Source organism: Gadus chalcogrammus, chromosome 7 (genome assembly GCF_026213295.1).
Source record: "Gadus chalcogrammus isolate NIFS_2021 chromosome 7, NIFS_Gcha_1.0, whole genome shotgun sequence".
Classification (NCBI taxonomy): domain Eukaryota; kingdom Metazoa; phylum Chordata; class Actinopteri; order Gadiformes; family Gadidae; genus Gadus; species Gadus chalcogrammus.
Genome location: NC_079418.1, coordinates 29,709,462 through 29,733,811, shown reverse-complemented (window position 1 = coordinate 29,733,811; position 24,350 = coordinate 29,709,462). Strand labels below are relative to the sequence as shown.

The 24,350-nt window shown below is 46.1% G+C and overlaps 3 protein-coding genes across 4 annotated transcripts; all 3 read left to right on the top strand.

Annotated features, from left to right (window-relative positions):
- The first annotated feature begins 687 nt into the window (after window positions 1-687).
- Window positions 688-4,885, top strand: ccna1 (cyclin A1). The gene is made up of 9 exons (XM_056594577.1): window positions 688-891; window positions 1,191-1,343; window positions 1,432-1,624; window positions 1,959-2,074; window positions 2,302-2,528; window positions 3,674-3,878; window positions 4,129-4,242; window positions 4,351-4,484; window positions 4,589-4,885. The coding sequence occupies exons 1-9, from the start codon at window positions 889-891 to the stop codon at window positions 4,638-4,640; spliced, it is 1,197 nt and encodes a 398-aa protein (XP_056450552.1). The 5' UTR covers window positions 688-888; the 3' UTR covers window positions 4,641-4,885.
- A 952-nt stretch (window positions 4,886-5,837) lies between these two features.
- sparta (spartin a) lies at window positions 5,838-14,888 on the top strand. 2 transcript variants are annotated; one of them, XM_056594980.1, is made up of 10 exons: window positions 5,838-6,030; window positions 6,518-6,610; window positions 6,984-7,224; window positions 7,591-8,397; window positions 10,214-10,408; window positions 11,973-12,135; window positions 12,525-12,719; window positions 13,480-13,641; window positions 14,183-14,273; window positions 14,504-14,888. In XM_056594980.1, the coding sequence occupies exons 4-10, from the start codon at window positions 7,609-7,611 to the stop codon at window positions 14,547-14,549; spliced, it is 1,641 nt and encodes a 546-aa protein (XP_056450955.1). In that variant the 5' UTR covers window positions 5,838-6,030; window positions 6,518-6,610; window positions 6,984-7,224; window positions 7,591-7,608; the 3' UTR covers window positions 14,550-14,888. The 2 variants fall into 2 exon arrangements, with proteins under 2 accessions (XP_056450955.1, XP_056450956.1); XM_056594981.1 differs by lacking the exon at window positions 5,838-6,030 and having other exon boundaries at window positions 6,457-6,610; window positions 14,504-14,882.
- A 1,031-nt stretch (window positions 14,889-15,919) lies between these two features.
- ccdc169 (coiled-coil domain containing 169) lies at window positions 15,920-23,090 on the top strand. Its single transcript, XM_056594907.1, has 9 exons — window positions 15,920-16,039; window positions 16,156-16,238; window positions 16,586-16,696; window positions 17,031-17,071; window positions 19,430-19,528; window positions 20,594-20,647; window positions 21,197-21,285; window positions 21,636-21,691; window positions 22,966-23,090. Exons 1-9 carry the CDS (start codon window positions 15,960-15,962, stop codon window positions 23,088-23,090), a joined length of 738 nt encoding a protein of 245 aa, XP_056450882.1. The 5' UTR covers window positions 15,920-15,959.
- The last annotated feature ends 1,260 nt before the right edge of the window (window positions 23,091-24,350 follow it).

Below are 24,350 nucleotides of genomic sequence, written 5' to 3'. Positions count from 1 at the left end.
CCGCAGCCATAGCCCAGTGCCCCCCCATACTGTATCACCCTGTCTGTCTGGGATATCACTTTCTTTAGAGTGATCGGCGTGCAGCTCCCTGAAATACGTGTGTGTCACTGTCGAGACTGTTAATGTGGGTAAAAATGTATGGTATTCATGGCACACAGGCTGGAGGAACAGTGAGTATTGATGTGCAATCGTATGCAAAAATCCATCTGTGTTATTCATCAGGTTACAAAAAAAACAAACAACCAAATTAAGCAGAGCACTAATCTAATGTGTTTCACAAATTGCAGGATGTTGAAATGGTGGTTCCAAATTTGAACACTGCCAAACTGAACCTGCCCGGTTGATAATGCTGTCCGGTTGACAAAGCTTTCTCAGGGCAAGAACCATGTAGGCCTTACTGTCCTTACAATCTAAACATAATTATATTCAAGTAACATAATAACATGTGTCACAGTAGTAGGAGGTGAGTAAGATAAACATATAATACGACAATACGCAAAACAATTAGCATTTGCTCTGTAACCCCACATGACATCCCATCCCAGCCAAGTTCAAACATCTTCACTTTCTGCGTGAGGGCGGTCACTGAAACCGCCTCCAATCACGAGCCTGTTTTTCTATAAAGTTGAACGTGATTGGATAATTAGGGTCGGTACCTCAGCTGATAAATAGCTCATCAACGGGTCAGTCAGTCTCTCAAACTCGCCTGACAGCCAGAAAATACCGGAAGTGTCAGCTCGGATACCAAGGAAAGCGCCAGCTACTGACCATTAAGCCTACTCCAGATACCAAATCGTCGGATTTTATAACGTTAACCCGGTCAGGTTATCGTTAGAAAGTGCTTAATCGTCACGGTGCCGATTGGAAACGTAAATAGTGACTAACATCATGGTAAGTTTTTAAAGTTACTATGTTTGTAAATAGATTTAAAGACGCAGGAGTGTACAACTGTCGAACGAAGTATATTTTAATTGGCTGATGGTAGGACTGTAGTCGATGTTCCCATGGCAGCGTGCGACATTTTCCGATGCACTCCCATTTTCCATTCCGCTGGTTTTGACGTTTGTTCGTTGGCGCCACATTAAACCTCCATTACTGGTCTGCTTGCACAGAATCTGGGGCGACTCATTGCATGTATTTGAAGGTTGAACTAGACGTGGTGAAGCTTCTGTTTAACACCTTATGTGTAGAGCTTCGGCATGACCAGCCACGTGGGCATCTACACCAACCAAGAGAATGCTTCGGCCTTCACCAAGACGGAGATGGCTGCGGTGCAGAAGACGAAGCCAAGAACAGTGCTTGCTGTCCTGACAGAAAATGAACAACGCAGCCGAATGCCCCTGGTCAGTAGTGCTTCAGGGGTCTTGTTTTTATATCTGTTCTTAAATTGTAATGGCTGCTGGATTTGATGTTATTCCATCTTTCACAAAGGGAGAGCAATGTTCCAGCTCCATGAGCACTGCCTTCACTGCTTGCTCCGGCTACGATGTCTACATTGAGGAGAAGTGCGCGGTCATCACTGCTTCTGTGGAGGACATGGACGCCGTCGGCTCCAGCCTGCTGGAGGAGGACCATGCCGCCCTCCAGCATAGAGACTTCCGTCTCTTCCTGGACTTGAGTACAAGTGAGGCTGCTGCTCTGGCCCTCAATCTAGCCTCTACTGTTGAGTAAGGTTCGATTCGAAAAAACCTAGATGGCGGTGCCGGAGCGTAGTAGAAACGCGTGTGGCTCCTCAGACTTTCATAAGTACAAGAAGCCACGCACTCGTTCCTCCAAAGTATGGGAATTCTATAATGTAAAAGGAAACGATCGCATCGGACTGAAAAAAAATAAATCGTTAGATTAATCGATGCATCGAAAAAATAATCGCTAGATTAATCGTTTAAAAAATAATCGTTTAACCCAGCCCTGCTGTTGAGTCCATTTTCAATAAATGTGTGTTTTTGTGTTCTCTGCAGACTCGTGCGCTGACACGTCCATGCAGTCGCTGGCAGAGGAGCCCCTGGCTGTGCAGGATGAGCTCTGTGTCCCAGAGTACACTGGTGATATTTACCGGCACCTGAGGGAGAGAGAAGTACGCGGTGGTCTCGTTTTGAATTGTCGTCAAAAACCCTTTAAGGCAATACTCTTGCCTTAAAAAGGTGGCAGGAGTCTCGATGCACTGGGGTCTCAGTGCAACCCGGCCGTGGCTCTCGGTGCAACCTCGGTGTAACCCAGCCTTGTCTTACTCCTGCTAACCCTGATGTAAAGTCGTTTGTTTTGATGTCTCCGCTTTGTTTTCTGCATCTGTGTCCTCGCTAGGCCAAGCTACGGCCCCGGCAGAACTACTTGAGCAACCACCCTGAGTTGTCGGGCTGCATGCGCCTGGTGCTGGTGGACTGGCTGGCGGAGGTCGCCGAGGAGTACAAGCTCTGCGCCGAGACCCTCCACCTGGCCGTCAGCTACCTGGACCGCTTCCTGTCCTACACCACGTCGGTGAAGCGCGCCAAGCTGCAGCTGGTCGGCACGGTGGCCCTTCTGCTGGCAGCGTAAGGACCCCCCCCCCTTCTGTGACCTGTTGGGGGCGCTGCAGGCCCTGGTAGACTAGCTAACGTGGTGCTACACAATGCTAACTAATGTTTTTTAAGTGTACGAGGTATGAGGGGGTGTGGGGGGAGGTAAGGGGAGGCCATGCAGAGTCTACAGGGTGTCCGTGCATCCTTAAGTCTTAAATTCATGTTTCTAAATTTAAGGCCTTAAAGTCCTAAATTCGTTCCAAATGTTATATGCTGGTCTTAAATACTGTAACCCAAGGTCTGAAATTTGTCGGCCATTATTTTTCTTGCGGACATTTCAGGAAGGACATATAGAGAGGCTTCTTTCTTGCTAGCTGCATATATAAATTATTATCTGCGTGCTTGCTAGCTAGTCTGCGACAATGTGTAGGTGAATGAGTCTCATTGAGTGACACACATGCTATGCTCGTGTTATAATACAGCAGGATCCCCCCCCCACCATTGCGTGTTTTAGGTCTTAAATTTCATTCAAGGTAGTCTTAAAAAGTCTTAAATTTGACTTGCTGAAATTTGCAGATACCCTGCAAAACCACGTCAATCCATACTTGGCTTTTATAATGGATTTTGGAATTGTAAATGCATCACTCGTTCCCAGGAAATATCAATCGAGTTGGGCCCTAGTCTCCGGCTCATGATTTGAACTATTGCATTGCAGTTGCATTAAGTCACGGGTGCTCAAAGTTTTGACAGCTGAGGGCCAATTTCGGAACGCAAAATTTGAATGCGGGTCACCAAAGGAGGAAACGCCGTCAGTATCCCAGTGGTGAAAAAAACATTGCACCGTGGACCTCGGAGTGAGGTCTAAATCTCAAACCTCAGTTCATCCTTTCAAAGTAATGTACAGTCGGATTAAACCCAACAGATGTAACAGGATTTAATTGAAAGCTAGAGTCGACTTTTCTCTTTATATATATATATATATATTTTTTTTTCTTTAAATTAATATAAAAAAAAGTTACTTTATTTTCTGACATCTGTATGTCATTGCGCGACACCAGGAATGTTTCTGCGGGCCGCCATTGCCCCGCACTTTGAGAACCAATGCATTAGGTGAAGTTTGACATGAACAGCTGCCTTCAGAAGCCTGAGCTTTAAGGGTCTCCACGGCTGTACTGCAGGAAGTACGAGGAGATCTACCCTCCCGAGATGGAGGACTTTGTGTACATCACGGACGGCACCTACGAACAGAAGCAGCTGGTGCGCATGGAGGTGATGTTCCTGAAGGTGTTGGCCTTCAACATGACGGTGCCGTCCGCCTACCAGTTCCTCCGCCTCTTCATCACCATCCAGGCGGTCTGCTCCAAGACGACCCACCTCGCGCTGGTGAGCCCTCCTCTTCGAGCTGGAGGCTGTTCAGCGCGTTGAATTCATTTGAAGGGAGACGACACGTGTTAACTGTAGTGTCCAGATTGTGCTAGCGGTGAATATTAGCAGCTAACAAGAGGGTTTTAAATAAAATCACTTGACATCGGGTAGACAAAACGTCTAAAAGGCTTCAAAGTTGTCGTCCCCAACATCTACATATCAATTGTTTGATGCAAGGTCTCAAAGATGTCTGATTTGTCTTTTTCAGTATGTGGCAGAGTTGAGTTTGCTGGATATGGAGATGTTGGTAACATTTCCCCCGTCGCTGGTGGCGGCTGCGGCCTACTGCCTGGCCAACTACACCCTGAGCCGGGGCTTGTGGGTAAGCGTCACTACAACGAGATGTGGAGTCGTGTGCTTGGATTCTGAAACCCCCCTTTCAGGTTTGTAAGAATTGCAATGTTTCTGACTGTTGTTGTGGCCGCCGTAGCCGGACTCCTTGGAGGAGTTCACCGGGTACACCCTGACGGACATCGTACCCTGCCTGAAGGACCTCCACAGGATCCACTTCAGCGCAGAGAGCCGTCCCCAGCAGGCTGTCCGTGGGAAATACAAGAGCTCCAAGTAGGATCATGCTACTTTCAGTCTTTCGTTTTCTCATTTCAATTAATGTCATTGTGATCCAGCTCCCTTGTATGCTGTATTAAGGCTTTTGTGTCCTCTTCCAGGTATGGAAGTGTGTCACTGATGACTCCGTCCACCACTCTGCCTTTCCCATAATGCATTGCTCACAGACCCATTGCTGCTCTCCAGAGTGCACAATCGTAGCACTTTTTTATATTTTTTTAATCTAATGCTTTTTATGTGGATGATATTTTAATCAATACTAAATGAAGGGTTGTTTGTAGAATTTTACAGACATGTGTACGTGTGGCCAGTGGTCAACGGATTTTCAAACTTTTATGTGTGACTGCCATTGGATGGACTTTATACAGCATCATGTCTATTAAACATTATTGCCCTCATCCTTTGTCTTTCGGTCACTTCCTCTTGCTAATACTTTTGGTCAGAGTAGAATCCATTGCTATTGAGACTTAGATTTATTGTTACAATAAATTATTATTCCAGAGGTGTACTCGACAGGGTTCAGATCTTGTTGGTAGGGTGATGCCAGGTCTTAACAATTATGGACAAAAGTAGTGCTTACGAATCTAAGCCTTAAAACCAGTTTTTCCTCATCGGCTATGAGGGAAAAATATTTGCATCTATTATGCAATGCTAAAATGTATTTTGGCATTCCAACTCGAGCTTGAGTTCTCTCCATCAGCTCAAATACAGAGTTGACCATGGCCTTAAGGTTTATATTAAACTCTGCTTAAGTTTCCAAGGAACATCCAGCATTTAACCTTTACTTGGATATCTAATCGGTGAATGTGTCTACCGTGATGACGTTAGTTGTCAAAAGGTCTAAACTTAAGCCTGGTATTAAACGGATATGTGATGCCTACGGAAGAGGACTAGGGCCACACTTGAAGTTCTGATTTTAATGTCAATTAACCGGTTGGTCCTTACAGGTAGCCGTATTTCTGACTTTAAAGATAATTCTGATTTTAATCTTCAGTCATTTCGTTAATGGAAGACCAAAAGGTGATTGGAACATGCGTTGTTTTGGGGCCTGGAGTCAGAGCTTATATCATAGACGGAGCATCGAACGCTAACGCCTACTTGCGCCAAGTCCATGGTAACACTTCCCCGAACTCCCCCCCCCCCCCCCCCTACGGCAACTCACGAGGGGGACCCACCTCCTTTTCCATACTAAACAGAACAGTCTGTTACACTAATATGGCTAAAAGTATGCCTGGAGACTCTTGCTATAATAGTAAATAACCACTCGGGACTAGACGGCTGTTCATATCTGCTAAATTCTTGTCCAGTAATGCATTCAGACTAAAACAACAATGGCACGTTCATGTAGCCTATGAGTAATGGACCAGGGGTCTCAAACTTGCGGGCCAATTGCGGCCAGCCGGACGATATTTTGTGGCCCCATACTTGACATCAAAGTTTAGTCACTTTTTTTTTTGGGCAACCGCAACCGAGTTCCTCAAGTTGTGGAGCTTCATATCCGTGAGCATGAAATGTACGTGCGTCAGTTTTTCTCACTGCAAACGTGAGTAGGCTATTTATAGAAAAGGTCTGTTTTGACATGTTTGATTGCATTTAACTGCATGGGCCTGGATACGTCGGTAGGTGTGTGTGTGTGTGTTACTGTGTGTCCAGTGGGAGAGGAAATATCGACGGAGTGTTTTGTATCAAGTTGAGGCCGACACATATTAATTGAAATTTATATAGCCTATCATGAGACAAAATCATGTAATACATTTACGAAATTATGACATGCATCTCGTCTCAAAAATATTCGACCCTGGAAGTTTAAACTAGTTTGTCTGCCGCAATCATCTGCGCGTCTAGGGCTTTCTTCTTTTTTTTTCTTGTGTTAAAATGATGAACAGATGAAGAGCAGCAGTGATCAGGAGGAGTAGGCAAGAAAAGCCATATGTTCAGAAGGACAGTTAATGTTCTGAAGAAGGTTTATGTTTTAAAGAGCCGTTCATGTTCAAGAGCCATTCATGTTCAAAAAAGCATTTATGTTGCAGAACTGTTAATAGTAAAGCTTGAGAAGACTGGATATTTGTACTTTTTTGTGGAATACTTGATGCGGCCCAGGCTCTACCTCCAGCGGCCCCAAGGTAAATTGAGTTTGACACACCTGGACTACACCCACCTGCCTCCCCTTGGCGTCAGATGCTATTACCGTCAGCCAAGCAACTGGGCATTAAGAAAACACAATCAGTCACCGTATGGCCTACATATGTGGTGCTTATGTAATGTTTTCACTTGCAAACACATTAAAGCTCTTTGAGACAGGGTGTCGATCTTGATCTGTAGCGTTTGCGATGAAGCGGTCAGTGCCGCTCATCATTTAACTATTAGTGTGCCGCTGTTGGTTCTTCTTTATGTGGTCTCTACAATAGCCACGTAGTTCTGACTTTAAATTCAGAATTCTGAGATTAAAGTCAGAACTATTTTTTTCTTAAGTGTGGCACTAATCCTCTTCCGTAGATGCCTGTCTTCACTGCCGTTTAAATAAAGTGCTGAAGGACTAGTATCAAACAAAACGTGTTGCTCGATGGCGCCATTTAGTGGTCACACTACGTAACGTCAACCCGTGGTGACGGGCCACAGAAGAGCGGTGTCTGTCAACGGGACTTCACAGCGACCAGACGCGGGCATGAAACTACCGTTTCAGCCAACTCATTTGATACTTGATTCTGCATTTTTTTTTCGGTCTACCAAGCGTAAGGTAAGACCCGCTGACTGATAAACTTTCTTCCTGTTTGAGTTGCTAGTTATCCGCCTACATTTGAACCGCCGTGTCAGGGCCGTGGTGATGCTGAACATCTATATTTAAAACGCGCACCACTCCTACCTGGTTGTTCAGGTAAGACCAGGTCGGGACAGTAGCGGATTCCTCTCCGTATGGCTCATTCACTTCCCTATGGCTCATTCACTACCCTGCATACTTCTGTACTGGGCGAGCTTGAACAGCACTTTTAGATCGTTGTAGGCTTTGAGTTTAATGCGGCGTTTCCTTAATTCTTCCACTTGAATATTTACTTTTTGTAAATTTAACTACGATCCACGTGTTTTTCTGACGTCTTTGCCCAAGTAATCACTGGTTGTCAGCATGGCCCAACAGCCTGCTGAGCTGCTGCTGGTCAAGGATCAGTACGAGTTGGCGTTTCACTGTCTGAGCCAGGGACGCGGGGCAGAGGACGCCGGTAAAAGGAACGAGGGCCTGGACTACTACCGGCGGGGCAGACAGCACCTCCAACAGGGACTGGAGATCCCCACGAACGGCGAGCGGCACCGAGGCCCCAACTGGGACGCCGCCAGACAGCTCCAGCATAAGATGGCCGCCATTCTCAAGAACCTGACGCTACATCTGGCCGATCTGGAGACCACCAAGCAGACGACTGAGGCCCAGAGAAGCCGGGTCTCCATGGATCCTCTCCCCACCGGTGTGGACACACTGGAGCCCCAACAGCGCTGTCTGTACCCTAGCATACCGGCGATGCTCGCTCAGACCTCGACGTTTCCGGAGCTAGTAGTGCAAGCACAAGACAGCCTTTTTACTGCTGTGAGTTCGACCCCCGACCTCCCCTCTCTACCCCCCAGACCCCTTGTCCTTCCCGGGGACCAGCCTCCGGCGTACACCCCGCGGCCCGGCGAGGGCCACCAGAGCCTCATCGGGAGCGCTGGCGGCGTGTTGTGGGGACAGGGGCCCGGGGCCCTGTGTGGAAGGGTGGGCCAGGAGCTGGTGTTCATTCCTGCGGGGGTGCAGATGTTCTTCGTTGCTCCAGACGGACAGGTCAGCTCCCTGTTCCAGCCGGGTTACCTGCGCATCTTCAGGTGTGAGGAGGAACGTTCTCCAGCGGCAGCCGGCAAGGAGAAGCCCTCCTCAGCCTACCTTCATGTAAGTTGTGTATGTGTGTGTGTGTGTGTGTTGAATCGTTTCTATAGCCTCCAGGGTATGAAGGTGTGGTCCCTTTGTGGTAATTAAATTATAGACTAGTTTCTATGGTTAGTTTCAGTGACCTAATTCAGTGAACTAGACTCCAAGTGACAACACTGCAATAGTTGTAACATGTCCCTGAATGTATTACATAATTTTTTCCAAAATATAATTATCGAATCATAGCTGACCCCTTAGAAAGTTAACAGAATCCTTGTGAAATAGTATTTTAAGGAGACGGATAGTATCCTGAATGGGGAATTCAAAATATCTAACGTCATAAAATTAATCATCACATTCATTGTTAGATCCTAAGAGAGAATCTTTTATGCAAAATGTGGCAACCACTCAAGTGAGACAATGGTTAAAGACATGAGAGGGTATAATTAATCATTATGTTAATAATGATTTGTTGAATGAATTATCTAAATAATATGGAATAATTAGCATTAGGCACAGTGCAGTAAGACTAGTTGGAAGCCGTGGTGCCTTCATATGTTGACACAAGAATGTATTTTATCTAAGAACCCACAGATCATATCCGTATCGGTTGGATACATTGATTAAAAAGTGTACAGTTGATATTAGCCATGTCAACCATGTGAGTTAATATGAAACACCTTGATAAGCTTATTTTAAACACCTAATATTTTGTGTCTCTAAGAGCAGAGGAGAGCACAGTATTCCAAACATGTAGGTCTTGGCATCGGTGATGATACGGCTGACATTCCCCCCCCCCCCCCCCCCCCCCCCCCCCCCCGGTCTTGTCCCGCCATGGTCTGACCACGGCAGTGCTGTGGTCCGGTAGCACAATGCTCTCTTAATACAGATGACTCTGCGCTTGTGTTGTTCGGCTCTGGCTCTCGCAGCGGCCTGGCTTTCAGCTGGCATGCCGCCACTGCCCTGGCTCTATGGGAAGCAAACATTAGAAGGATAATACCAGGGACTATAATGGATAATAATGGGGACCGTGCCACAATGTGTGACCCCAACATACAACACGCGGCATGTGGGCTCAGGAGGTAAGAACGGGTTGACTGGTAACCGGAAGGTTGCAGGTTCGATCCCCGGCTCCTCGGGGATCGAGTGTCGAGGTGACCCTGAGCAAGACGCCCTCACCCTGACTGCTCCCGACGAGCTGGCTGTCGCCTTGCATGGTTGACGACGCCGCCGTCGGTGTGTGAATGTGTGCGTGAATGGGTGATTGTTGGGCAATTTTGTAAAGCGCTTTTCAGTGGCAACTGGTTCGAAAAGCGCTGTATAAATTAAACTCAAGATGTGCTCACACACGCTTCTCCCTTTTATTGTCATCAACATCAATATTCCTTACAGTGACGTCCATCAGATTAATGTTATAACATCTATTTCACCTATGGGAATCAATGTACAATATCATATTTACCAGGGAATACTTTTGTGAGCTAGCTTGCTATAATTTTTCTCCATGTTATTATTATTATTATTTATTTATTTGATTAGGACAGTGCACATTAATTAACATGTCAGCCAGAGCATCAATATAAATATGCCGGAGTTAGCTTAGTTGCTAATTTACATCCGTTGTCCCAAGGCAAGTCAAGAACATAAAAACAACATAACAGTATACAAAATAGATTAAAAAAACACTAAATAGGTCCCAATTCACATCAAGAGTCCATGTAGAAAAAGTAGAATGACCAATGGTTACATATGAGAGCAGTTCTAGTTAAGTTTAGATGCATCCGAGATGGTTTGACTGCTTGTCTTACGTTTTCTCCCGCTTCCTTTGCGTTCTAAGGTGTGCGACTGGCTCTATCCGCTGGCGCCAGACACCCCCGTCCTATTGGCCAGCTCTGGGATCTACATGTTCCCGGACACGCTGAGGGCCAGCCCGGGCTCCTACGTGGGCATCGTCCTGTCCAACGAACTCCCCGCCGCTCACCGAGAGCTGTTTAAGGACATCCTGGCTCAGCTTGTGGAACTGCGGGTTCAGGTGAGCGCATAAGAAGCACTGAGCCATGCATGACAAGTTCACCCCTATGCACCAGAAGATAGATTTTCGTATTTTACTGTTTTTTTTGTTTGTTGTGTTTGGATTGGTCACGGTGAAAGTTACTAATCCTAAGAGGTGCCTCCCTTGGGTTATGCCCCAAAAATGTCAACTCACAAAGGAAAAACGAAGTTAACTTTTCTACATTTTCGAGTGTAGCACGATAAAAGTATTTATTGTAGGCCAACAGATCGGATCCCAGACTATTCCTATGAGATTCAGGTGGAAGTACCCGAATATTGACAATTTTTTTTAACTTGAACAACTTCCACTAAAATATCTGAGTTACAGGCAAGAACTCTCGTATAAAGTCTAATGGGACCTCTATCCTGACATAAACATCAGCCAGAGTATTACGCCAGATTTGTCCGATGTGGCGAGGCCCAGCAAACAGGCTCACTTTCAAATTATATAAAGTCAACAACCGAGAGCTGCACCGGCGGCTGTGAGCGATAAACAGAACACAGGGAGAGACAAAGCAGGGCACCTGCGAGTGTTGAACTAAGCAGCGAGTGCACAAAGCAGCCGTAGAACAAAGCAGGCGCCACGCGTGATGGGGTTTCGCTGGGCGAGCGCTGCTAGCCGTACATTCTCCCACAGGTTAAACCCCGCTCTCTCAGGGGAGGTCTGCCAGCGCGAGTCGACATGACTTTGGATAATTTTGTGAGCGGATCCCAAGGGAGGCACTGGCCCTCTTATGATTGGTCAACGCTTTCACAACCACACAGACCTCCTTGTAGCTTGATTGACAGCTTCCGTGACTGCTCCCTGTACAACTCACGGCTGTAAGAATATATAATTTGCTCGTCAGAACGTCAGACGCGCTCCCTCGCGACATCTGATGCCATTTTCTAAGCCATTTAGATGCTCAGGTTAGAGTCAAATCTCGCTCCGCAGCAAAGGGTTTAGCCTGTAACTGTCAAATATGTCATTATTCGGGAACTTCATCAGGATAGGGTGGGGTGTGCTCTGTTTGATTACAATCTATACTTTTATTGAACTACACCTGAAAATGTCAGTATCAATCTTGGACGGAAAAAAAGATTGTAACTGGCTTCTTTGCTATATATTCCTTCTCCTTCCTTTCCCTATATATATATATATATATATATATATATATATATATATATATATATATATATATATATATATATATATATATATATATTATTACTGGTTGTCCTGACATGTTTCGCTGAAAGGCAATCTGAGAGACTTTAATCGAATGGGTTGTGGGGTGAACATTCTCAGCTGGTGAACAGCAGGTGTTTTACATGATGTCTTCAGCCTCTTCGACTCCGCACCTTTTATTTTATGTTGCTTTGTGTGTAGGCGGGCTGGGAATATGCCTCAAGGTTAAGAACATATTCGGCAATAGTAAATGGCCAATTTAAAAATACAGAGAAAAAAAAAACCATGTTAAAACAAATAGGGTTCACGCAGACAATCATCCTCCGCTCTGTAATGTGTGAAATCTGTACGTCTTCTTCATATTAATATCTTGCAGGTTCCAGTCGAGGGCGAGAGGTCAGAGGTCATCAACCTGAGTGAAAAGGTTCCCCTTGGACCGGTGGAGGAGGAGGAGGAGGCAGCCCCGCTCATCGTGACGGGAGAGGAGAAACCTCCACTTCCTGAGTGGAGCGAAAAGATGGCCCAACATATCTTGTCAGGTGTGTGTGTGTGTGTGTGTGTTTGTGTGCACGCTTGGGCTGTGACCTCTCTTTATCCATTTACATTCCGTCTACGAACCATCAACTTTAGCATGCGGCTTGTCTAATTGCACTACCAGCTTCGACCAGTAGAGGGAGCTGCTCTCCATTGTGTCACGTAGCACAAATGTGTGGTTTCATAACCGCACATTTTACCCCTTTACTTCAGACAGACGGAATGTAAAAATTGTCAGACAGAAGAGAATAAAAAAGATCGACATACGTCCCGCCATGCCAACGTCCGCCATGCCAACTGCTAACGGCTGCCATGCTAACTGCTAACGTCCGCCATGCTAACTGCTAACCGCTAACGGCTGCCATGCTAACGGCTAACGGCTGCGTTCCTCCAGGGGCGTCGTGGCTGAGCAAGGAGTTTCTGCGCGGGGCCGAGTTCACGGGTAAGGCCGTCCACAAAGGGGCCACCAAGCTGCGCACCAACATGACCCCCGAGGAGACCCCCGTGGAGATCAGCCCCAAGGTCACCAAGGGCCTGCAGGCCGCCCAGCAGGCCACCGGGGGCGCAGCGCGGGTCAGCCGCTTCCTGGGTACGCACCGCCCCCACATGGAGCACTGTTGAAGCGTGTGTGTCTGCCGGTCACGTTCAAACCCATTCGGAAGGTGGATCCCGGGTGTGAGGGTACAATTTCTTTGTCGTACACTCTAGAAAACTTTGCTTTGCGTACTGTAAAGAATCAGGGATGTTTTTTATTTATTTATGCAGGCGTATTTTCTACTAATTGGTAATTTAGCAGAAGCTTTGATTCGAGGCCACTTACAGTGAATGTTGAGATGAATTAGGCATCTTGCTTGTAGGTGTAGGATGGACATGGCAGTTCGGACCACCACTGTCCTGCCCGCTCTTATACTCACGTTATATGACATGAAATATACAAAACGTATAACATGTATAACACTCCTGAACTCCTCAGCCTTGAAATGAGGGAAATAGTACCTTTAAAGGTCCCATGATATGCCAACAGGTGTTAGTGTGATTAGCCGTTACGAGCCGTTTTGAAAATCGGGCTCTTATGACATCACAAGTGGGCATGTCCACCTAGATGTGTGCTGGATAGGTGTATCCAGCACGCATCTAGGTGGACACGGCCACTTGTGATGTCATAAGAGGCGTATTTTCAAAACGGCTCGCAACGGCTAATCACACTCACACCATGGCGGCACCATGTCAAGGGACCTTTAAGTTCACGGGCAACTCCCTGCTTGTTCTGTGTGTTCCGGTGCCGGCCGCATGTCGTCATGCCTTCGTTGGTGTCGTCCTCTCACGTGCGTGTGCGTGTCGTACCTCAGTGAACGGCGTGAGCACGGTTGCGGAGGCCGTGGGCGAGCGGCTGGCGCCACACGTGAAGAAGCACGGCGCCAAGTTGATCCCGGAGAGCCTGAGGAAGAGCAAGGACGGCCAGGCCTCCAGCATGGACGGGGCCAAGCTGGTGGCCGTCACCAGCCTACAGGGTAGGGCTGACGCGAATCTGTGTTTTTCATAAGGTGGAATCCGGGGAAAATCATGAATATTAATGAGGGGATAGCCAGAGATTATCCAATCACGTTGGTTTAAATCCCTGATCCAATCAAAAAAGGCTGAATCCGTCACGTGACCGCAAGGAAGGTAAGTTAAATCGTGATGTTTATTAAACTAACGTTAGTCAAACGCATGTCTCTGATAGGGTTAGGATTAGGAGTCAGCGTGCGAGTTTGACTGACAGGCTGCCTGTCCAATCCTGGCGCTTGAGGCGGCTCTTTTCCCGGATTCGGTTATCGGGAGTGTGAGACGGGAAAACGTCATTGGGCCAGAGAGAGAGAGGGTGGGACTTCAGAGTGCTTTTGAGCGAGGGATTTCTCTTTGATTGGCTATACTGGTTGTCAAGCTGTGATGGTCTGAAGATGGATTATGTTGCTTATGTCTCCTAAAAGCTGTGGTTTAGTACACAGTCGCCATTTTGATGTTTCAGCTATCTTTGTTCTAACATGTTCTAACATGTTGTCCTATCTCAAGGCGTTTCTGCCGTGTGGACAGCTCTGGAGTCAGGAGCCAAGACCGTGGGTAAAAGTGTGGCTTCGGAAACGGTCATGACCGCAAAGTACAAGTAAGGTTTCGTTCTATTTCCTGCCCCCCCCCCCCCCCCCCTCTTGTATATCTTAATACTCACCAAATCATGACTTCTCTGCTCTCCCTCTGCCTTCCATTGATTCTCTGCTGGTGTCGCTGAACGCTTCTCCTAAGAGTTAAAACCAGTTTTATCTGGTTTCTTGGTGCTTTCGGGAACTCTGACGATCTCTCCGTGCTCTCCTGTTTCTTCTTCTGTTTGTTTTTCAGATTTAAGGGTTTAGAGAAACTGTTAAACATGCCCGGGAACCAATGACTGCAAGACGAGTGAAAAGGCAACCAAATCTTTGAACTGATGACTGAAATTTGTCAATTTTTTCTTTATTTAAACGCTCTTCTAACTTCAACCATGTTGGATATAATAACCCAAATCAACTGTTTCAAACTGATATTTTAATCAAACATTTCTATATTAACGCTTTCTATACGCGCCAGACAATACCAATGGGTTCTTGTTGGCATGCTGTTCATCTTCTTTAACCAATCAGTGTTAACAGAAGCTATATCTCTGCCCTATCGCATGGTGATGCCTCTTCTTCTGCTGTTCATAAAGTGTGCATTGTGCGGTTAATAAAATATACACCATGAAACATCATCCGATTTTGTGCTTTTGTCTCGTGGTGCTTGTGTGGTTTTACGCGTGTTAAAAGTCATAATAAAACACAAGCACATATCACACAGTAACGGGTGTGTCCGCAGGGAGCCCGGGTCGGCACTTGCCCATCAACCACCAGCCATCTTCAAATTAGCAGTTGGTGTATTCCGAGTCCCGACAACTGCTTTATTTTCGCTCTTGTTATTTATGACAAAGGTACGGTGACGATGCGGGTAGAGCCACGGGCACTGGTGTCCAATCGGTGATCAATACTGTCGTGGCCGCGCACAACATCGATAACCTGGGCTTCAAAGCATTCATGAAGACCGCGTGCAAGAAGACCGCCAAAGCCATGGTCGATAAACCTGGCGAGAAGAGAGCGCACGCGCAGATCGAGGGCGAGGTGGAGACGGCGCATGAATCGAAGGAATAAATAATAGATCATAGAGACTTTTATTAAACCAGCGTATTGTTATTATGGTAGGCCACTCGATGCAGGGAGATACAATGTGTTTGAAAAGCTATAGTGCACGTCAAATTTGTTTATTCTTGTTTGTTTGACAAATGTAGGCTAACAAAGTTGTTTTTATGTTTGATAAAAAAAATGATGTTTGCTTTAGCATTCTGCTAAATCTGCAATATATTGCACTTTCTACGATGGCCTTTGCCTTTTTTCTTTTACTTATCTATTTTATTTCATTTTATTGTATGACGATTTTTTATGTGAATCACTGAGTCTGCCTCGTGTATGAAAAGTGCTGTATAAATAAAGTTGCCTTTTATTTAGGCTATTATATTTTTTTTATCTTGCTTTGAAAGTTTGGAAATCGAAACGCATGTGTGGAAAATAAAGAATAGTTATTGAGAATGGCAGTATGTAAAGACGTAGTCATTATTGTAAATGCGAGGTGTTCCCATATCCATATGCACCACAACGGTAATGCTGGGACCCCTGAAACCATCCGACTCAGCCGAGACCCCCCACATCCCTGGTAACCGGGGTGACCTGTGCACACGCGTCTCCATGGAAATGAAGGAACAACAAACTCCGTTCTGCGGCATTCTCGAGACATGAGTGCTGTCGATGCAGACTTCCACAAGTACGACCTGGCGCGTCTGCAGGCGGAACTCAGACAGGAAAAAGAAATGAAGTAAGTTAACGCAACGTCTAGCAGTTTGTAGTTCATCGTCATGTTGGCGGCGGGCCGTCCATGTGGATATCGCGCTAGTTAGAGGCCTTGATGTATGATCTACTGTGACCATGCAGGGACATGCTGGAGGAGTCTGTCTCCGACCTGAGGGGCACAATGCGGGAGCTGCAGGAGAGACTGCATAGTGTCGATGGAGAAGGTAAGAACGCGTCAAGGTAGGCTTATCTTCGCTGCCAATGGTTCTTTATTTTCATACACGTGCGTTTAGATTTCTAATCTTTTAAAACGAGATAATACACAATTGCCTACATGTAACTGAAAAAGGTGTGATCATATTTGTAGTGAAAGTCTTAACAGTAGGCTAACATACACGTAACATATAAATAAACCTAAACGTGCCAAACAACCAAGAATAAATAGATTTGCTATAGATACGGCCTATAATGCAGTATCTCTAGTAAAAAAGCCAGTGGCCTAGGACCTACATATCCTATTTCACTGCATCAGTTGCCTTTAACCATCTTGCAAATGTCTGACAACAACCAGGTAACGAGTGGAAAACCAGATACGAGACCCAGATAGAGTTGAACGGACAGCTGCAGAGACAGATCTCAATGGTGCACGACAAACTGGAGGATTTACGAGGAAACCCAATGGGTAACGTTAGGCTGTGTCAAGCCAATCTCTCTTTACACACTGCACACATTCATAACCACGTGAGCCATTATTTTGATAGTGTGGGCTCCTGGGGGCCCTCACTCTAGTAATGCCTCGATCTCCGTGTCATGGAAGCAACTCCAGGAATAGGCTCGCCTCGTATCTAACCCTTGCGAATACTGTATATAATGACTGAGTTCTGTTTCAATGTTCCTTCCTTGCGAACCAACACACACACACACACACACACACACACACACACACACACACACACACACACACACACACACACACACACACACACACAGTAACCATGGTGGTCTTTCTCTTGCAGATCGATTGGCCTCTGTTAGATCCTACGAAGACATGCCATCAGTAAGTTTCATCTGAAAAAAGGAGTTTGTTCGACGATAATTGCTTACCATGTTATTGCCCGATGCGGTTAATTACCAGCAGAGGGCGCTGTAGGATCGTGTTACTATGGGGACGTTAGAGGAATTTTGCTGGCAGGAGCTCCAGCCCTGCACTTGAATGAACCCAATTACAGCACACACGGTAATCACTGGTTTATGCAGAGCTAGGCCCGTAGAGGAGCAATGCAACCTAATTACAATGATTTAGGACTAACTGAGGCTGCTGTTAGGGGCGTATGTTGATGTGCATGTGAGTGTGTGTGTTGGTTAGGGGCATACGTTGATGAGTGTGTGTTTACTTGTCTGCCTAACTAGACTGATTTCATTAGTCTGCCCTCAGTGACTTGCAGATTAGTTTGTCTCTGAAAATATAGCGAAGGTATACAGTTCTGAATGTAGCCATTCAGAACAGAACTGTGTGTGTTACTGTATTTAGGTTGTGTTTAGGGCTGTCCTTTTGGTTTTTATTTTACTTCCAGGGAAATAAGCAACCTTTTTTTAAACATACCCTTAATTATCTCAATTCACAGATGTGTTATGCTAGGCTCAGTTTTGTGAGACTGTCCCAGTAAAACGTCTTAGGGGAATTAGCGTGGCTCAGTCAGAGCAGCATATTAGGTTTGCGTACGACAGTGTTTCCACGTCCCTGTGGGTTACAATGCAGTGACTGATCCGTCGGTTGTGAAATGGCTGAATGCACTGAGCTGCGGTGGCAGGCAGCCTGTGTCAGAGTGTAGGATTACAGCGGCCTGTTGGAGATGGAGTCACATTGTTGTATCAAGGGGGGGGCGATTATACCGTCACACTCATTGGGGGGGGGGGTCTCCAGTCTTTCATTAAGCGTAGACATTATTGTTTGTCCTTTTTGTCTAGTGGTGCAGGTAGGGAACATTATAACCTTTTGGAGAATATACAGAAGGGTAATCATATACTTGAGGCGAATATATTAGCAGAATTGTTTTAAAGCTATCGCAAAATAATTGCAAAGATCGAGAGAATCTAGTCACACGTGCTGCATACCAGGATGATAATATTGTTAAAGGTTCCTCCCACTATATCTGAAATCACATTTTAAGATTTTAATATCAAAGACCCCCCCCCCCCCCCCCCCCCCCCCCCCCAGAGACATCTCCAGATTCGGCCTCAATTGCTGGGGGGTTTTGGCCTCCCCTTCTACGCAACCTTGTTGTATCTCAGTTTAGAAGGTGAGTGCATGAAGTGCTTAACATGCAGGGTGTGGTTTCAGCACCAGCACACTTTAAACCATTAAACTTCCAGTTTAATGGTTTTATTAAGAAGCATCTTATTTGACTTACAAAGACTTCAGGTTTTTGTTCAATATGCAAATACAACAGCAAACATTCCATAGTGCAAATGGATACTAATACAATATAAAACCCCTTGCCATTTAAGAACCCATTCATTGATTTAACCCAACTCTAACCCTATTTTTACAAAACGGGGACATTTCCGGGACAGCTCCCCAGAAACGGAGACTGTCCCCATTTTTGTAAAAATAGGATGAGACCCTTTATCCGACTGGAGAAGTTAGACTGAGGAGAAACATAGCAAATGGTTGAACATGAAGCAGTCCAGAAATGTAAAGTTTTTGCACATTAATCGCCACCTCCTCTCCCAAAACAAATAGTTCAAAGTCGTTATAGGAACCTGAACAGAAGACCGGTTGACCTATGTTTACTTTGTTGTTAGTGGCAGTGCAAAAGGAGACAACTTGCATTAAGAATTCAAAACTTTGAGCTAAAATAACAAAATGGCAGAGGAGGAGGAAGAATGTTTGGTTTATGATGGTAAGGTATTCTGCCGACCACATTGTGATGGGTAGCTCGCTCCTTCGTCCAGCCGTACTCCACACCAGAGGAGTCTAATCATCTGATCATAATACAATAAAGGCAGCAGTCGCTCAGGTAACTTGACCCCTAGCTCCAGACGAGCTGGCTGTTACCCCGGCATGGCTGACAGCGTTGTTGGTGTGTGGTATGTGTATGAACCGGAGAATGTTAGGTAATATTTGTTAAGCACTTTGAGTGGCCCCCTGGTTAGAAAAGCGCTCTATAAATGGAGTTAATTTACCATTAAACTGATATTTCCAAACCAATGAACAGCACAGTGTAGATTTTAAACCGATGACCTCAGACTGCGTCGAAGGGACACTGGCCTTAGGTACTGAAACATGCCCTGGTTTCACCCCGTCGTATCCTGTCCCGGAGCCTGGGGTCGCGAGGGGTTGGCCCACAGAGGACACGTTGCTGCTGTTCATTGTTGTTGTGTGTCACGCTTTATTCTCTTTATTCTCTCCCAGGATGCACTGCAGCAACGCTTGAAGCTTCTGACCAATGAGAAGGCCGAGCTCCAAAGCCACCTGATGGACTGTCGTGTTGGCATCGAAGAAGAAGGGAAGGTGCGTGTGGGCGTCTGGTTCTGCTTGTGAAATGATTTAGAAAAGGCCGCATGAACGCAGGACTACAAAGATGGCCGCGGTGTGTGCCGCATGGGACTTTGGGTCAATGGACGACAGGCCTCTGATCGGGTTTAATGTGCTGTGTGCGTGTGTAGCAGCTTTTCATAATACCATGAAATTACTATTGTGATATGCTGCTATATTAACATTCTTGTTGACTATTATCATGAGCAAAGGATTAAGAAGGATTAGTCATTAGTTAAAAAAAGGTAACATTGATACAAATGTCCACATATTCTCGGTCTGATAATGATGGGATTGTGTGTGCGTTTCCCTGGCTGGCTCATTGTTTATTGTTTCACGCAACAAGCGGCGAGGTATTTTGTGAATCTGGGTTTATAGCATAGCATTAGCATTAGCAGCCAGTCAGTAAGCCCTGCTCTAATCCGCGCGTCCTAGCGCTGAAAACCCACCTGGGGAGCACGCACATGCACAGAGGCACCCGGTTCACCCTCTGTGCTTCCGCTCTGTCTGACTCTCTGGTTTCTGTTCACTCTGATACGTAGGGCTGGGCGATTTGGCCTAATATTAAAATCTCTGATTTTTTTCAAACCAAACCCGATTATCGATTTTAATTGATATTCTTTGCTATAAATTACAGATATAGGCCTACATATTTTTTAAGTTTGGATTTTATTTGAAGAATAGCAATGATTAACTAAAGCCAAATAAGTAACATACAATCTCCCAATTCCCAATCTGCTGCTTGCCTCAGTTTAGGATTTTGGAATAAATGTGTTGTGCTGCTGCTTTTAGTTGCCACAGACTTTAGGCAAACTCGACAAACTCACTTTCTCCAGCGCATGCTGCCATTTTTTTATTAAAGATTTTCTCTTTTTAAAATCGTCCTAAACCATGAATTCAAATTACGATTAAAAAATCGCCCAGCTCTACTAATCGGCTAATTATTCAAATGAAGCTTTGATTATAGAGGCATTAATATATGCCCAAACATCGTCCGTCCATCAAAACACTAACCGACCGCTTCTCTCCGGGGAATGTCAGGCGTTTCACAGGACCAACGATGAGAGACGCGCGTATCTTTCAGAGATCGCCAAGGTAAGCTCCTCCCATCAATCATGTGTTCACTCGGACCCCCGCCGATGACAGGGTGAGTGAGCGACTCCTTAGTGCACTATTGATCTGTGAACCAGTGACAGGGTGAGGAATTGGGGTTTTGAGTAAAAGGGAAGTGTGTGTGTGCTTGTGAGGGTAGCTGAAAGCTATAAACAACCAATATATTTTGAAAGAGGAGTGGAAAGGCTGTCCTCCCTTTCTCTCTCTCTCTCACACTCTCAGGCCTATCTGCTCTTATGCATGCTGCTTCAACGCTCCTTACATAATCTTAGAAAAGTAAGTCAGGGACTGTTTAGCACCGCAGCGAGGCAGCAGTGCTTGAGACAAAGGCCCTAGCAGTGAACTTGTATTTCTTGGAGGCAAACAACAGTTTGAAATTAGTTCGTTGAGAGGTTTTCCCTTGGATTGAGGTTGGATCTAATCTGAATGCGGACATGTTGAGGCCCTTTGACGCTGAGTCTGTGATGCAGTCGTGTGTATGCAACACATTGGACTTGGCCTCACCCTCCTTTAAAAACCTGTCTGCTACAGCTGTCCTCCACTCTGGAAGCGAACAGGAGGGTTCAGTACCCCAACCAGCCACGGGGGGCACCAGAGAGCCAGCAGAAGAAGTCCATAAGGTAAAGTGACAGGCATGAGAAACGTTAACCAGCCTTTAAGAAGGATTTGTGCCTTGATGATGTTATTCAAAACAAACATTAAATCCTCCCAAATGACATGGTGTGACACAACCTTACATGAATGTAAATCATAGTGGCAATTTGTCATGTCAAACCTACAGTTAATTATAGAAACCTCATGCAGATTCATGTAATTGCTTTGAACAAAATACCAGCTGTGACTTTTTGATTCATGTTCCTCTGAAGGACTTTCATGCCGAGTTTGATGTTGCTGTTGGTCTTTCATATTCGGCATTCGCGACTTAATTATGATTCATGTATTCATCTGTCGTTCTGCTCCCTGCTGCTAGAGAGAAGCAGGCCAGCAGGAGGGCAGACACTGAGTCCAAGGGAGGAGGAGGAGGAGGAGGAGGAGGAGGAGGGGGAGGAGGAGGAGGGGGAGGAGGAGGAGGAGGAGGAGGAGGAGGAGGAGCGCGGAGGGGCCCAGGGAGGAAGGCTGTGGCTGGGAGCAGACTCCCAACACTCAAACAGCAGCTGAATCAGGGCATCTAACCTGCGAACAGTGTCGGTTGGTACTCTCTGTACATTTCCACCCTTTTAATGAATGCATCACACACACCGAGTAAAAGTTGTCAGGATTTGGGGTCGTCCGCTTATGGTAACAGATAAGCTCTATTTGTACTAGTGTTGGCTTGCCATAGCTTGTAGGGTGAGCGACACAACCTGGTACTAATTTGCCCCCCCCCCCCCCGAGATGGATTCCCTAAGAAGCCAATCAGAGAAGAGATTTTCTGATTGCTCAGAAATGAGCAGGGTTCTGTCTCTACTCCTGTTGGCCTCATTCAGAGGAAGGCACAGGGAGATATTCTCCCAGATCATTTCACTGTCAGAGAGTTGACCAAGGGCCATCACATTTCTAACATATTTCACTCAAAATCGAGTTCTCCAATCTTCCCGGCAGCCCGTTTAATACTGTTGTCTGTTCAGCCAAGGTCATTGTGGTGAATTTGTAGAACTTTTTCATTTCGTGAAATTCACTGCACCATTTGTATTTTTCGTATTTTGTAGCTACAGTATGACTTCATTTTGTGTATAAAAAAACGGTTATGATGGTTCTTATGGCTAAACGTAACGTGATAAGGCTTACATGTTTGATGAAGATTCGAATACACATGAATAAAATATTCTGATATTCCATAATAAACCAAAAAAAAGATTTTAGTGTTTGCTTTGTAGAATATAAATAGCAAAAATTAGGAGGTGGAGGAGGAGGGGGGGGGGGGGGAGGAGGAGGAGGGGGGGGAGGAGGAGGAGGAGGAGGAGGAGAACGGGGGGGGGAGAGGAGGGGCTGGAGGAGGAGGAGATGGTGGCGAATGAGGAGAAGGGGTTGGAAGAGATGGAGGAGGAGGAGGAGGTGGTGGTGAAGGAGGAGAAGGGGTTGGAAGAGATGGAGGAGGAGGAGGTGGTGGCGAATGAGGAGAAGGGGTTGGAAGAGATGGAGGAGGAGGAGGAGGTGGTGGTGAAGGAGGAGAAGGGGTGGAGGACGAGGAGAATCGGATAGAGGAGAAGGTGCTCGCGGTGTTACCGGGTGTTCGGGTCCAAGCGAGCTCAGGGTACCTACATCAGAAAGGCCATCGGAGGAAGCGGTTGGCGTCTCCCCCTCCTACACTGCGTCTCCAGCACCGAAGCCTTCCTTCCGTGGCTCCGCTCGTCTACTTAGCAACCACTCTTCCAACCCAACGCCACCCACCGACTGCCGCGGCTCCGTGGGCGTGAAGAAACGAGAGTCCACAGAGTGCCTCTAAATGATGCCCTTTTTCTGAGGAATGCATCAAAACAACGCTGCCTTTACAGCGGGATGAGCGGTTTGCTCTGAGCCGCGTCTAAGTGATGAATCACACGCATGTACTAAAATCAAACACCATTTCGATAACCTCTGGTCTCAAGGGTCACTGCCGAGGATCATTTCCTGATTCAGACATTTGATCTGCTAAAGTATTTTGAACGCTGGACAAAAAGCGGGGGAATATTCTTTGCCTTTTTATTTAATGCTATTTACAGTTACAGTTCCACTACATATTTGGAACATGTTTACTACACTAGCATTTTATATATATATTCCTCCGTTTCCCAGTCTTGTGGCAATGATCTAATATTTTGAGTATGCGGTGTACATTTGACATGTGTTTTATGTTTTGTGTCCATCAAATCCCCCACACACACAGTTGGTATGCCTGTTGACTATATTTGATACCCTAAAGTGTATGTGTCCGTGTGTGTGTGTGTGTGTGTGTGTGTGTGTCTGCTGGCAGACGTGTGTGTGTGTCGTTGTGTGTGGTGATATGAGAGGAAACGCCAATAGACACCCTCTTAGTGACGCAAATTCAACCCGGGATTGGCTGGTGAACGCACATGGGCTTTGTGAACCAGGAAGTGCGGATGGAATAGATAGAACAACGTCCTCTGCCACTGATGTGCTACTGATCTGATTCTGACTCCCCACTGTGAGGTCACTCAGACTGTGACGCACATCCACACTCCCTATGACCCCCCCCAACACACAAACACACACACACACACACACACACACACACACACACACACACACACACACACACACACACACACACACACACACACACACACACACACACCATTTGCCTCCCATACATTTACCAAATCAATCCTATTCACAATTATACTGGAAAGAAAGCCAAGTAAGTCCATAAAAACACAGAAGGGACATGACAAAAACCCTAATGAATGATGAGGACCACATCGATGCTGTCTCACAGCCATTCCCCCCCTCCTGTGTGCTGCTGCTATCCGTCACTTTACCACTGATCCCTGTCTTTGGTAAATGGCCTGTCAGTGCTGACATTTAATCACCGTCTCATCTAACACGTGTGTGCTGGGGGGTTTAACCCATGTTGGTTGATATAACCACAGCGTACACAAAAAGCATGTGTATACCCTGGAGGGAGGGGCTGATAGTTAGATATAGGTTAAACTATGGAATGGACAGACACTGAGTACATCAGAGACAGTTTGATGGGGTTGGTATA